Consider the following 12,478-nt stretch of genomic DNA (forward strand, 5'->3'; position numbering starts at 1 on the left):
GCTGCTGCTGCATCGAGTGCATGTGGGAAAGCTGTAATAGATCCACTGCGTTAGGAATCGCTCTTCAATTCCTGTTTGCACAGTCCCATTGTGGAGAAAACGAAGGCCGTATCCGTCATTCGGAATTACTCTCCCATTAGCCTCAAAGCTAATTTCCACGAATTTCCAGAAATTTGTTTTCGCGTCAATGACCACTTACGGAAAGCGTTCGAGGCAGATGGGGGGGCGCAAGGTTGGAATGGCGATAATATCGCCAAACTACTTACTACTCTCTTTTATTTTTAAGTTCAAACTTTTTGGAAAGTGCGCCGTTTCCGGGAAATACAACTTTTTTTATTATATATTGGTGCTATTAAAACATCTCAATATATTGGGCTTGGATAATTACTTTCTGCAAGGTGTAGGTGAGAATTTCTGGTTGTCTGATTGAAAAGCCAGGTGAAGAAATGGACAGGAGACACACGTTTCTAAATGCCCGGGAACCGTGATAATTTAACCGTAATAAAACCCGAACACCCGGGTTTCAAAAGATCTAATAGTTATATGAATAAATAGAACCAACTAATTTAAGTTTCCATAGATTATTTTTGAAAAGTATTGTGAATCTTGCCTCGCAAGCAAATATATACCAAAATAATAAAACAGAGTTTTTGTAGGTAAACGACAATTTTCAGGTTTCCCTAGCGTTTCATTTATATCTTTTTTTAACGAGCGGTATGACAGTTTTTGAATTTTCGATTCAATACAGTTGCTAAATAATGTGATTTCAATATCATTTCCATCAATGTCCACCGAAACATGTTCATTCTCAGTATTTGCATTTTAGATGGTATCATACGAGGGTAGGCTGAAAAGTAATGTACACGTACTTGTAGAGCGGGAACCAAAACAAATAGCAAGATTTGGCAAAAAGTATATTAACGTACAATTCTTAAGTTTCAAAATTATATATGTATTTATTTTTCAACATAGTCACCGTTAAGGCTAACACATATCTCCCAACGTGTTACAAGTTTTTTCATTCCGTCACTGAAAAACTCTTCCGACTTTTCTCGAATTCAGGACTCCACAGCTGCTTTCACCTCATCGTTGGAGGTGTAATGATTGCCCTCGAGGTGTCTCTTGAGTTGAGGAAAAAATAAAACTCACAATGCGCAAGATCAGGGAGTAAGGAGAGTGTGGAATCGGTTCAAATTTCAGGTTTCGCAGAGCCTCTCCAGTTGCGCGCAAGGTATGTGGACGAGCGTAGTCATGTTGCAAGATTATTGGCGCCAGGCTGCCTTTAACACGCCAAACATCTTCCTTGGTTATTCCAATAAGGTTTGCGACACGCTTTTGAGTGATTTGCTGGCCATTTGAATGAAATCTTCGACGAGCTTGTGATGTTTATCGTCTGTGGCAGTAATCAGACGTCCTCTGCATGGTTCATCAGCAATTATGGATTCTCCAGGCTCGCAACCACGAAATTTTATCACCCGTAGATTAACAGTAGACCTATTATGGGAAGAGTCAACCCCAGCCGTACTCTAATAAATGGGCAAAGGATGGACGAGGGAAATTAGAGAGGATATTTGTAGTAAATCAACGAATAAATAACTGATATTAAAAATAAAATAATTAAAAAAATAATAAAAATAAATAAATAACGCAAACGGTTAGAACCAAAATATGTTCTGGCTGAGGTTTACTAGATAGCATTGACCCTCGCTCTTGTCAAACACTCAGCAGTCAGGGGCTCACGAGAGAATTATCTCTGCGCCCGCTGCCCGCCGGTCACACATAATGAAGTGAAATAAATGCAAATTAATCACGTACTCTCTAGCTTGGATATACTCTATACAGCATTGATCCTTGCTAGTCTCAAGCACTCACACTCTATAAGGGCTTGCGAGAGACTCTCTCGTGAACCCCTGACTGCTGAGTGTTTGGCAAGGGCGAGGGTCAATGCTATCTAGTAAAGCTCAGCCAAAACATTTATTTATTTACTGCATATATCCCCTCTAATTTCCCTCACCCATCCTTTGCCCATTTATTAGAGTACGGCTGGGGTTGACTCTTCCCATAATATTCATACGGCCATAGTTACCGTTCGCCTAATACAGTAGACCTATCAACAGCATCGTCACCATAAACAGCCTTTAAACGACGATGAATTACGGTAAGAGTCACTTTTTCAGCAGTTAAGAATTCGATAACAGCACGCTGTTTAACTCGCGTTGACATAGCACTAGAACACGTCTCCATACTTCCACGTCTCGAAATACACTGTATGAATGAAATGCCCTCAAACCTGGGCATGCATGTTGAGGGGGTACGTTACTTCCACATGCCACCAGGAGTGCTTCTGAAGGTCATTTTTTTGGGGTCTACAAGCATGTGTGCATTGGTTTTCAGCCTACCCTCGTACGCATCATATCCTCGAGCCTATCTTGGTATGTAACTGAATAACGCCCCGGTAGCATTCTCGCTTTTAGGTTGAGGGCTAATCGCGATTGCTCTCAATTAGTTTACATAAAGTAGGAATCCATTTGCCAGATTTTTGTTGACGTTGAATCACATAAAAGGTCATTATAGGACCTTAACTGTGTTTTTACGTAATATTTTCTACGAGCTATCGTAACTACGTGAGTTGATCTTAATTTATTTCTGGGTGTTGGCAATTATCATAGACTGAAGGAGCCGGGAAAACCGTGATCATCTTTATATGACTAGATGGTTTTGTGTAAAATTATTCTCAATTTTAAATTCAGTCTCGTTAACGCTGGTTTATCTTTTACAATTCTTTTTAGGTCAGGTTTTTCACATTAATCAAATAAAACAAGCGACCTTCTTTCGCTTCCCATTGCTTGGATTGAAGAAATGTCAGTCGACATAAGAGGTGAAAATTGCCTGAAATTTCGGCGAATCTCTCCTTGATGGAAATAAACGAAACCTTCCATTTTCATCTCCTGCTAAGAAAACCGGCATTTTTCCGTCAGTAATCCGATGGAGCGTACCAAAAAAAATTATCGTGAGATTGCAATTAACCTAGATGTCCATAAGCACAAAGTAATAAGTCGTACTGCTTTCGCTCCTCCGGAAAAAGCTGTTGAATGGTGACATTGATGTGCGAATGAGGTTTCCACCCGGACACAACAGGCTCTTCTTTAATCCATTGTGTCTCTCCTAATGCTGCGTAACATTTCTGTCAATCAGGTACTAACGTGGCGTATCGGAAACCAGCTAACCAGTCGTCAACTGTCCGCGGCGGAGGTGCTGGTAACGGAAATGACGGTGAGAAGACAACGGTTCATGATGGGAAGAGGTGCACCGAGACGAGCATGGAGCACAATCCGTGGTGGATGGTGGATCTTCTGAGGCCTTATCCTGCGCGCATGGTGCGAATCACAACAAGGGGATGCTGCGGTGAGGAAATTGATTGCAGTATTTACGATTTCATCCCATAACTAGGGAGTACTATCGTTCATAGCCACTCCATTCCACTTCCGTTGCCATTCCGTGATGTAAAATTTACACGACAGAATTACTCAATTTAAATGCCCTAAATTTTGATTGATACATTCAACGATTGCCTCTTTTATTTCCATTTCACTCGCTCCAAAATAGGTTATTTTTTAACACAGACAATAAGTGGATAAAATAAACGCGACTGTAAAACCCTTAACAAAATAAAGGAAAACTCATTTAGCCGTAATGATTGTTATGACTATAGGAGTATTCCTATTATTTGTTATTTTACGAGGACTTAGAGAGCTCAAGTTTCCTAGATTGTAGAAGCCTTAACTTTGTGGAAAGATACGGCACATAAGCCACTCTGGCTATGCCGCTTCATCCTCCTCTACCTATCCTCCCCGTATTATTTTTGTATATGTACGTGTATATAAGTTTTTTTGTTTTGAAAAAATAGTACACTTTATGATGACTTTGAACTTCGAAAAGCATGTCCTGCTCATACATAAATGGTGGAATTGTTCTTTTTTTTAATCTTTCCACACTTAAAGTCAAGAGTCTTCGGTAGGCCCCTGTGTAAGCATGAGCGAAGATCATTCTAAAGCAAAGTTTACGGGGTCTATCATTGTTCAGCCTCAGGATTTAAACGTCGCTCAAGTATTTTTACCCAATGTACAAAATTATTACGTAGTTACTCTCACCCACTGTCTCTTAGAATCGTTTGGGAAACGAACTTGAACATGAATGATACTAGAGTCATTATTTATTTTTAAACTCCCTCTTTTAACTTAATGACTGGTTGAGTATTTTAGTAGGAGGACTTATGAGTAGTTGTTAAAACTCTCATTTAACGTAAGTGAAAATATAATTCTTTCTCTATCATGTACGTAGAGATCTTTGTCGGTCCGATGGAGTTTGAGCCATGCAATCTGCAATAGTTGCCCAATACCGACTCAAGGTTTCCCTGTGTGTTCTTTCTCCCCATTTTCTTTTAACTATCCTCTCTAATTAAGATGTGATAATAATGTTTCATACCGATCCACTACCCCGACTATTTCTTTTATGGACATTCCATTCTATTTTTCAAGTCCCCGATGTCCACGTGATGAAAACATTTGATTGAGAGGAATTACTTCATTCTTCGTGTAAACATGCTACCTTTCTCTCGTCATTCATGTTCATTTTCTTCGTTTAGCTCTCCAATCTTTCATCTGCATCCCAGCTTCCTTATCTATGGAATTTCAAGGAGGTCGCAAAGAGTTTCTTGAGGACCACGATATCTATTTTGAGCTGAAAGCTTAAATAGTTAAAACGAGTGTAGAATTGTATTACTGCGGAAGGCTATTTGCCCTATTTTATTCGTTTTAGTCTTATTTAATCTACTGATGCATTTGGGTATAGATACTTTTCTCGGGATCAAAATACCCATGGGCATACTAGTATAAACCAAAGATGATATGCGGAAATAGAAACCGCTAAGCTCTGCAAATCGCTTTTTCCAAAAACTTTCTTCACCACTAATGTCAGTCAGCAAGGTCAGCTTCTTCTTGTATGAAACTTTTTTCAACAACCATGGAATATAGCTTCTAATCTATCCCTACGCTTTATAGCACCTTTTTTGACATATTCTAGCTTCATGATTGAATTTTTAGTTTCATGAAACATTACGAGAACATTGTTCTCGTATGTACAAAAGGATCAATTACTATGCAGAGTGAATTTTATCCAAAGGTATTGGTTATTTCATAGTAATAATTACTTAAGAACGATACCCCCACGTATAAATGGTCAAAGGTATCATATACATATTTAAGACATATGTATGTATATTTCCCAATGGAATTTCTTTAAGTCTTCATTTGGCTTGCTCTTTGCGTGCAGGAGGAAATTCCAATCGTAGTTTTTCGAATAGCCCTGCGTTACATATGTACTTTCTTCTCGTAAAATGTTTTGACATATCAAGTGGATTTCTTTGTACTTACCTAATTCTTAAGACTTTCTTGGGAGCCTCAAATGCATATTTCAAAATATGAAATTGATGGCTAATGTGCTATAATGCCTTTTCTTTTCATTATTCAAACTTCGTTACCCTCTTTTTACATCCAGGTCACCAGCCTTTGCAGGATATCGAGATCAGGGTCGGGAATAACTCGGAACTTCAGAGGAATCCTCTCTGTGCCTGGTTTCCGGGTACCATAGGTAAGTGCAGTGCTATTTTACGTGATTTTACTGATTAGGCTGTGAAGAATCTATCCTAAAGTCATGAAAATTGTGCATAATTTGACACTAACTAGTAATCGAGACAAGCGCATTTGATCGTCATATTACGAATGTCGTCGAGACTTTTGTGAGGAGAGGTCTCACTTTAAGATTTGCTGAGAAATTTATGGAAGGCATCCTTTGAAACAACTAGCTTTTTTATAACTTTCTTCTGATTCTGGCATTAATATGGCGGATTAGTTTCACTAAGGATAGTTATTCTTATAAATTATATGGCAGAACTCTTTTAAACCGAATGTCTTCTCATCTTGTTTCTTTAACTCAATAGCCGGAAACTGTTTTTGGATTAACGATATCAAAGTACTGATGACGTTCTAATCTTTATAAGGATTTTATTGCTGAAACTCACTCCTACCTCAACTAATTGAGGTTAACATTTTGAGAAGATATATTTTTTGTGAGCTTTAATAATGATCTTTCTCGTTTTGAGGGAAGTCATTGGGCCTCTTTTAGCCTTCATTTTTTTAAATCCGAAACAATTTCACCTGAATGAGTTTCTTCCAATTTGCGGTATCTTTCCAAGCTGTTCCTTTACAGCCTTACTGAATTTACGTTGCTCCGTGAATACTAACTCTACTCTCCTAGCCATGCATGGTGAAATCATCTTTGTTTGGTTCATTAGTCATTATTCAAGTGTCTGCACTGCACTTTCTATTTTCAGGATCTGGAAATGATCAGTTAGTATATATGGATTATTTTAATTTTTTAATTTTTAAGTCTACTTTTCCTTCACTATTTAATTTATAAATGACCATCGTGGGCACTGTATAATTTATACGAACTTAATTTTGTTATCTGACCTTCCAAAGAATATCAATCAAAATAAAGTTTTGGAGAGTACAAGTATATTTCAAAGAATGTATGCCTTTTCTCAATAATATTCTCATTCTTCTCGATAACAAATATTTTGCTGTCGAAATTTAGTTTATTAATGTCGTATTTTTTCAGGAATATTCAACATCTTATTACCTTCCAATCCGCGTACTTTCTCCATTTTCAGTTTGATTTATTCATCACGTTTCTATTCATGGTGCCATAGAAACGACAGAAACCTTGCAAATATGTTGGATGAGTTGTAACATAATTTAGGTAAATTCTTCCATTTTCGAGTCACGAATCATGCTCTCCAGACGAGAAATGTTTAGCGATACCATTATCATTTTGATAGTACTGCTGTAAAAAGTTCAGTAATCATCTTATCATGCTAAAAAATAGCCCTATCTAGAAAAACCTCACACATCCAAAAATAAACATTTTGAACTTCCGTCAGCAAGATACAAGCATTTAATTTTATGCTTCCCGCCGTATAATAAAAAATGCGCTCGCAAGTTTCGTAATAAATTCGCTTAAAAAGGCACGAAGCAGCATTACTTTGTAGTGTTACTTCGTGGTTTAAAATTTCCGTAACTTTGAGTTTAGAAGGGATTGTTGCTCAGACCTTATTACGCTATAAACTTTGATATTTATAGTCCAATTAAATAAAAAACGAGTCCATAAATATTTGTAGCTTACATATCACGCAGCAAAATGACTCACAGATAATTCAGCAAACCTGAAACTTACTACCTTGATCAAAAAGTTCCCGGAATAACCACCGTGTGGCGCTCCCATCGTTCCGATTTGAGTTCTGTTTTTTTTGTTAAATTGGTACATCTGTTGTTGATATTCCCTTTAAATCTTAGTGTCATAACTTGACATTTGCAAAAGTTACGTAGCCAAGAGTACATCTATCTCTGTGTGTGTTGGCGATTTTTTACAATTGCAGAAATGGATTTAAATTTTCAACAACGAACTTGTATTAAATTTTGCGTAAAAAACGGATTTAGTGGCGCACGGACGTTGGAAATGTTGGAAAAGTGTTTCGGCAACGATTCTCTAAAAAAAACGGTCGTTTACCAGTGGCACGAGCGGTTCAGAAGTGGTCGTGAGTCAATCGAAGATGATGAACGCAGTGGCAGACCATCGACATCGAAAGTCGGTGAAAAAATTGATAAAGTAAAAGAAATGTTGGTCAATAACCGCAAATTAACCATCAGAGAAATAGCGGAGGACTTGAACATTGCCTATGGATCCGCCCAAGACATTGTGGTTAATGATTTGGGTTTCCGTCGTGTAGCAGCAAAGTTGGTGCCGAAAGACCTCAATTTCATGCAAAAAAGAGACCGTGTTGACGTCGCAAAAGACATGATTTGCGAGGCTGAATCCGATCCCACATTCATCAAAAGGATCATTACTGGAGACGAGACGTGGGTTTATGAGTACGACACGCAATCCAGACATCAGGCAAGTGAATGGCGTTCACCAAATGAGCCGAGACCAAAAAAACCACGTCGTTTTCAGTCAAAAAAGAAGGCAATGCTGACGGTTTTCATGGATTACAACGGTGTAGTGCATCATGAATTTTTGCCAGAAGGCCAGACAGTAAACAAAGAGTATTATTTGGGCGTTATGAGACGTTTGCGTGAAGCAATTCGCCGAAAGAGACCAGAAATGTGGGCAGAAAACTCGTGGATTTTGCACCATGATAACGCACCGTCGCACAGTGCTATCATTATTCGTAATTTTTTGACGAAAAATGCAACAAATACCATCCAACAGCCACCGAATTCACCTGATTTGGCTCCCTGTGACTTCTTTCTGTTCAATCGAGTTAAAAAACCATTACGGGGAACGCGTTTTAGCAGCCGAGAGGAAGTAATGGAAAAATCGCAGGAAGCACTGATGGACATACCGAAAACCGAATATAAAAAATGTTTCGAGGATTGGATCAAGCGCTGGCATAAGTGTGTTGCAGTCGATGGGGATTACTTTGAAGGGGACAATATAGATTTAGATGAATAAACTTGTATTTTTAATTTTCTGAATAAATTCCGGGAAATTTTTGATCAAGGTAGTATATCCAAAAATATCTCGACTTTAAGAAATCATTGTTATTACTGGGCATTCTACCGATTAAGGTAGGTTTTGGACGTACACAGGCTATACTACGATACAATGATACATTCCCATGTCTCTCCTGACAAACGGCAACCTGAATTAGGACTTATTCTTCCCTTCATTCCATCCAGCATGCCCATTCTTCTTCCACCAAAGAAATTTCTGCAGAAAAATCTTAAATAGCAGTAATAATAATTAAAATTCAGAGATAACTTAATAGAAATCCAATTAGGACATTTGGATCATGATTTATCATATTATAACGCAAGGTATGGCGATTGCATTAATTTCAAAGGTCCACTAGTACGTGTGTGTACCTGTGCACTTTTGATCATACTAGTTTTGTTGGTCCGGTTCAAACTTGATCACTGATTTCCTTCTAAACTTAGTAATAAGCTTTCCGAAGATAGGTGAATTGTACAAAAACCAGTCGAAGGGCAATGAGTATTTATGGTATAAAACATTCTAAATAAAAAGCAATCATTAGTGAACAATCTACCAACTGGTTTGGTGCGACTGTACATTTGGTTACTCCCGACTTCTGTTCGAGCCATGGAAGGAGGAAATTACTCTTTACTTATGCGAACTTCCTCCTTTTCACATATTCCGTTGCATATCTTTCAATTTCCTTGGCTGTGTACTGCTTTATCTCTTCCCATCCCACTTTCCGTATTATCTTCAACCAATTTCCCTGCAAACATACAATCGTTTAAACCCTACTCCTCATTAGCATTCTCCATGGGTTTCTTTCCGCACGTAACACTAAAAAAACTAAATTACAAACCAATGTACCAAGAGTAAAGAAATGATTGGCAAAAAACTGAGGGAGAAATAAATAGACTTCGCCTAGATTCGAGTCACGTACATCGATGTAATTTACGAGGCATATTCGGAGAGGAATGGTCGTTTGGTCATAAAGAAATATATTGCTTAGAAAAAGATTTGATTGACGGTTTTAGTATCCTGCAAACCTATTTAACTTTTAAAAATAATCGCTGTTCATTTCTAAACCCTTTTTGTAACACTTTGTCAGCTTCTTTAATTCCTCAGGGTAGGAGTTCACCTCCTGAGAATTAAACCAGTTGACAACGCCGATCTTATTTTATATATATATATATATATATATATATATATATATATACCCTGTAAGCCACCACTAGGGTGTGTGGCAAGGGGTGAGTACACACCAGAATAATTTTACCCGAATATGGCCCTACCGCGTTCGAACAATGTTATTATGATCCCGTATCGTTCGTGGAAAAAATGACACCTTAAATTTATCTGTTCTACACTTAATCTCTCTAATTTTATTTGCATGATCTCTCCTACCGTCGTATCGCTGGGGTAACAATACATTTTCAACATCACTGCTAAAGAGACCTCCTTCCAATTTATGCAAGAGCTTCAAATCTGTAATTTAACCATCCCTCCGTGGGTGATTCCCAGCCTAGCTGCTCTAACATTTTCGTTGCGCTTCTAAGTTTACAACGTTTTTCAACTCTAGCTCCTCTACGCTGCCCGCGGTCCAAATCGGCAACTAATCCAACTTCGTGAGGATCCCATAAACTAGAAGCATATTCTAAATGAGGCTTAACCAGCGACAGATGACAATCCTCTTTGACCTTTCCATCACATTGACCACGTACTCTTCTAATAAATGTTACTATTTTGTTAGCTTGCTCACATATTCCCCGTATGTGTTTCCCTCAAGAGATATCGTGAGTGAGGGCAACACCAGGTATTTAATTGAGTCTACACATTCCATTTCGATGTTCCTAATGCAGTAGGCGTTCGGGTGGGAATTGCTCTTTTTCCAAAAATGTATGACTATGCACTTTTTTTAAGTTTAATTCTAATTAACAAGTATCGCACCAGCGTTGTATAGCATTAAGGTCATCTGAAAAAGCTACTCTGTCCTCAGGATCACTGATATCACGGTTAACCTCTGCATCGTCGGTAAATAAACGTATCTAACTAGTGACCCCGGAGCCAAAGTCGTAAACGTAAAGTAGGAATAAAAGAGGTCCGATGGCACTTCCCTGGGGAACACCTGGAGTAACTTCTACTGCATTTCAGTTCTATGACTACTCTTTGAACCCGACCATTCAAAAAGTCTTTAATCCAACCCCGGATATTTTTATCTATGCCATATTACTTCTAGCTTTGCGAAAAATTTACTACGAGGTACTTTTTCGAAGGCTTTCTTAAAATCAAGAAAAACCGCGTCCCCTTGAACATTGCTCTCTCCCAAAATAAGAATATCACGAACAAAATGGGCAAGTTGTCTCTCGCAGGATCTACTTTTACGGAAACCGTGCTGATTTTTCATCAACAACTCCAGATTATCGAGGTGTCTCACGATCGAACTAGCGGCTACGAGTATATGTTCCATAACCTTGCACGAAATGGATGTGAGGGATATAATGTAGGTATGTAACTACTCGGTTCCTCCTTGTCTCTGTTTTTAAATATTGGCGTTATGTTAGCCGTTTTCCAATCTCTGGGAACCTTGTGGTCTACAAGCGATTTCTTAAATATTATTTCTTGATAAAGCGCAATTTCCGAAGCTAGATCCTTTAGTATCCATCAGGCCTGGAAGATTTAATATTAATTAAATAATGAGGAAGCTTAATATTTTTCAGCAAACGTTCTATTCCATTATATTAGATTTCAATTTTGGGCTTCGGTTGACCGGCACGATGTGGTAAGCTATCGGGGATATTCTGTGAGTTATTAGAGAAGACGCTTTGAAAGAAGGAATTTAATAAGTTAGCCTTTTCCAAACTGCTGGTTACTCTTCCGCGTTTAAATTTTTGAGTGAATTGTCACTTGACTTATTTCCCTAAACTTCTCTGACATATGGACAAATCTTTTGGATTCTCTTTCAAATTTTCCGCTAGCCTTTTCCTTTTGAATTCCCTTGACGCTTTCCGAAATTCATTCTGGGCATTCGCCCTAGATATCTTATAATCATAAGCGATCTCATTCTTTTTGTCGCTAGAGATTTCATCCCTAATATTTTTCATCTTGGCACGACATAGTCTTTGCCGTCGTAATGACTATCTAACATCCGCATTATAGCATCTAGGTTCTTTGCTATCTTTTATAAATTTACTGGGAATGAACTTGTTGACTGCTGAGCGCGTGATCTCAAGGAAGTGATTCCACATATCCTCAGTATTTCGCTGATATCTATATTTTTTTAAACTTGCAAATTAACTCTGTAGCATGCTCTTTAGGTCATTGCAGCCCCTTCTTTAAACAAGTAAATTTTCCTTCTTGGCTTCATATTTCGGACCCCATGTAGCGAAAACTTAGCATTTACTGCCCTGTGGTCACTAATTCCTTTTATGGTTTCTATAGTTAAGACTTTTTCGGGAATATTCGTTGCTAACAAATGAAGAATAGTATCGCCCCTGGTTGGTGAAGTGACAATTTGACGTAAGAGAACGTAAGAGAATTCAATGGCGATTCGCAGATATCTTTGTCTTTACCGCCCGTTTCAAAACTATATGTGCTCTAGTCAATAAATGGGACATTGAAATCTCCACCGATTATAACGTCGCGATCATTGTTTTGAGATAAAAAACCTTTTATTTGCTGATCTAATTCTAGTATTGAATTATCTCTACCAACTGGCGGTCTGTAAAATGCGCACACATAAATTCTTTCGGATTGAGGACTTTTAATTGAGCACCAAACGCTTTCCGAACCATTACCGGGAATTACCTGTCCTGCTGACGAAAGAATTTTTAACTGCAATTTAGACACTCCCTCTGATTATATGTGCTCTGTCATTTCTGTAAATGGA

The 12,478-nt window shown here is 38.1% G+C and overlaps 1 protein-coding gene across 1 annotated transcript in view; it reads left to right on the top strand.

The window, feature by feature from the left end:
• The window catches only part of fw (CUB and Sushi multiple domains furrowed), an 89,646-nt gene that overhangs the window by 42,368 nt on the left and 34,800 nt on the right, over positions 1-12,478 (top strand). Inside the window, exons 4-5 of the mRNA XM_071588366.1 lie at positions 3,196-3,405; positions 5,557-5,649. Coding sequence (XP_071444467.1) covers positions 3,196-3,405; positions 5,557-5,649 — 303 coding nt within the window. The remainder of the gene's footprint in view (positions 1-3,195; positions 3,406-5,556; positions 5,650-12,478) is intronic.

Source organism: Hetaerina americana, unplaced genomic scaffold (assembly GCF_022747635.1).
Source record: "Hetaerina americana unplaced genomic scaffold, ioHetAmer1.1.p SCAF_3, whole genome shotgun sequence".
NCBI classification, from domain to species: Eukaryota; Metazoa; Arthropoda; class Insecta; order Odonata; family Calopterygidae; genus Hetaerina; species Hetaerina americana.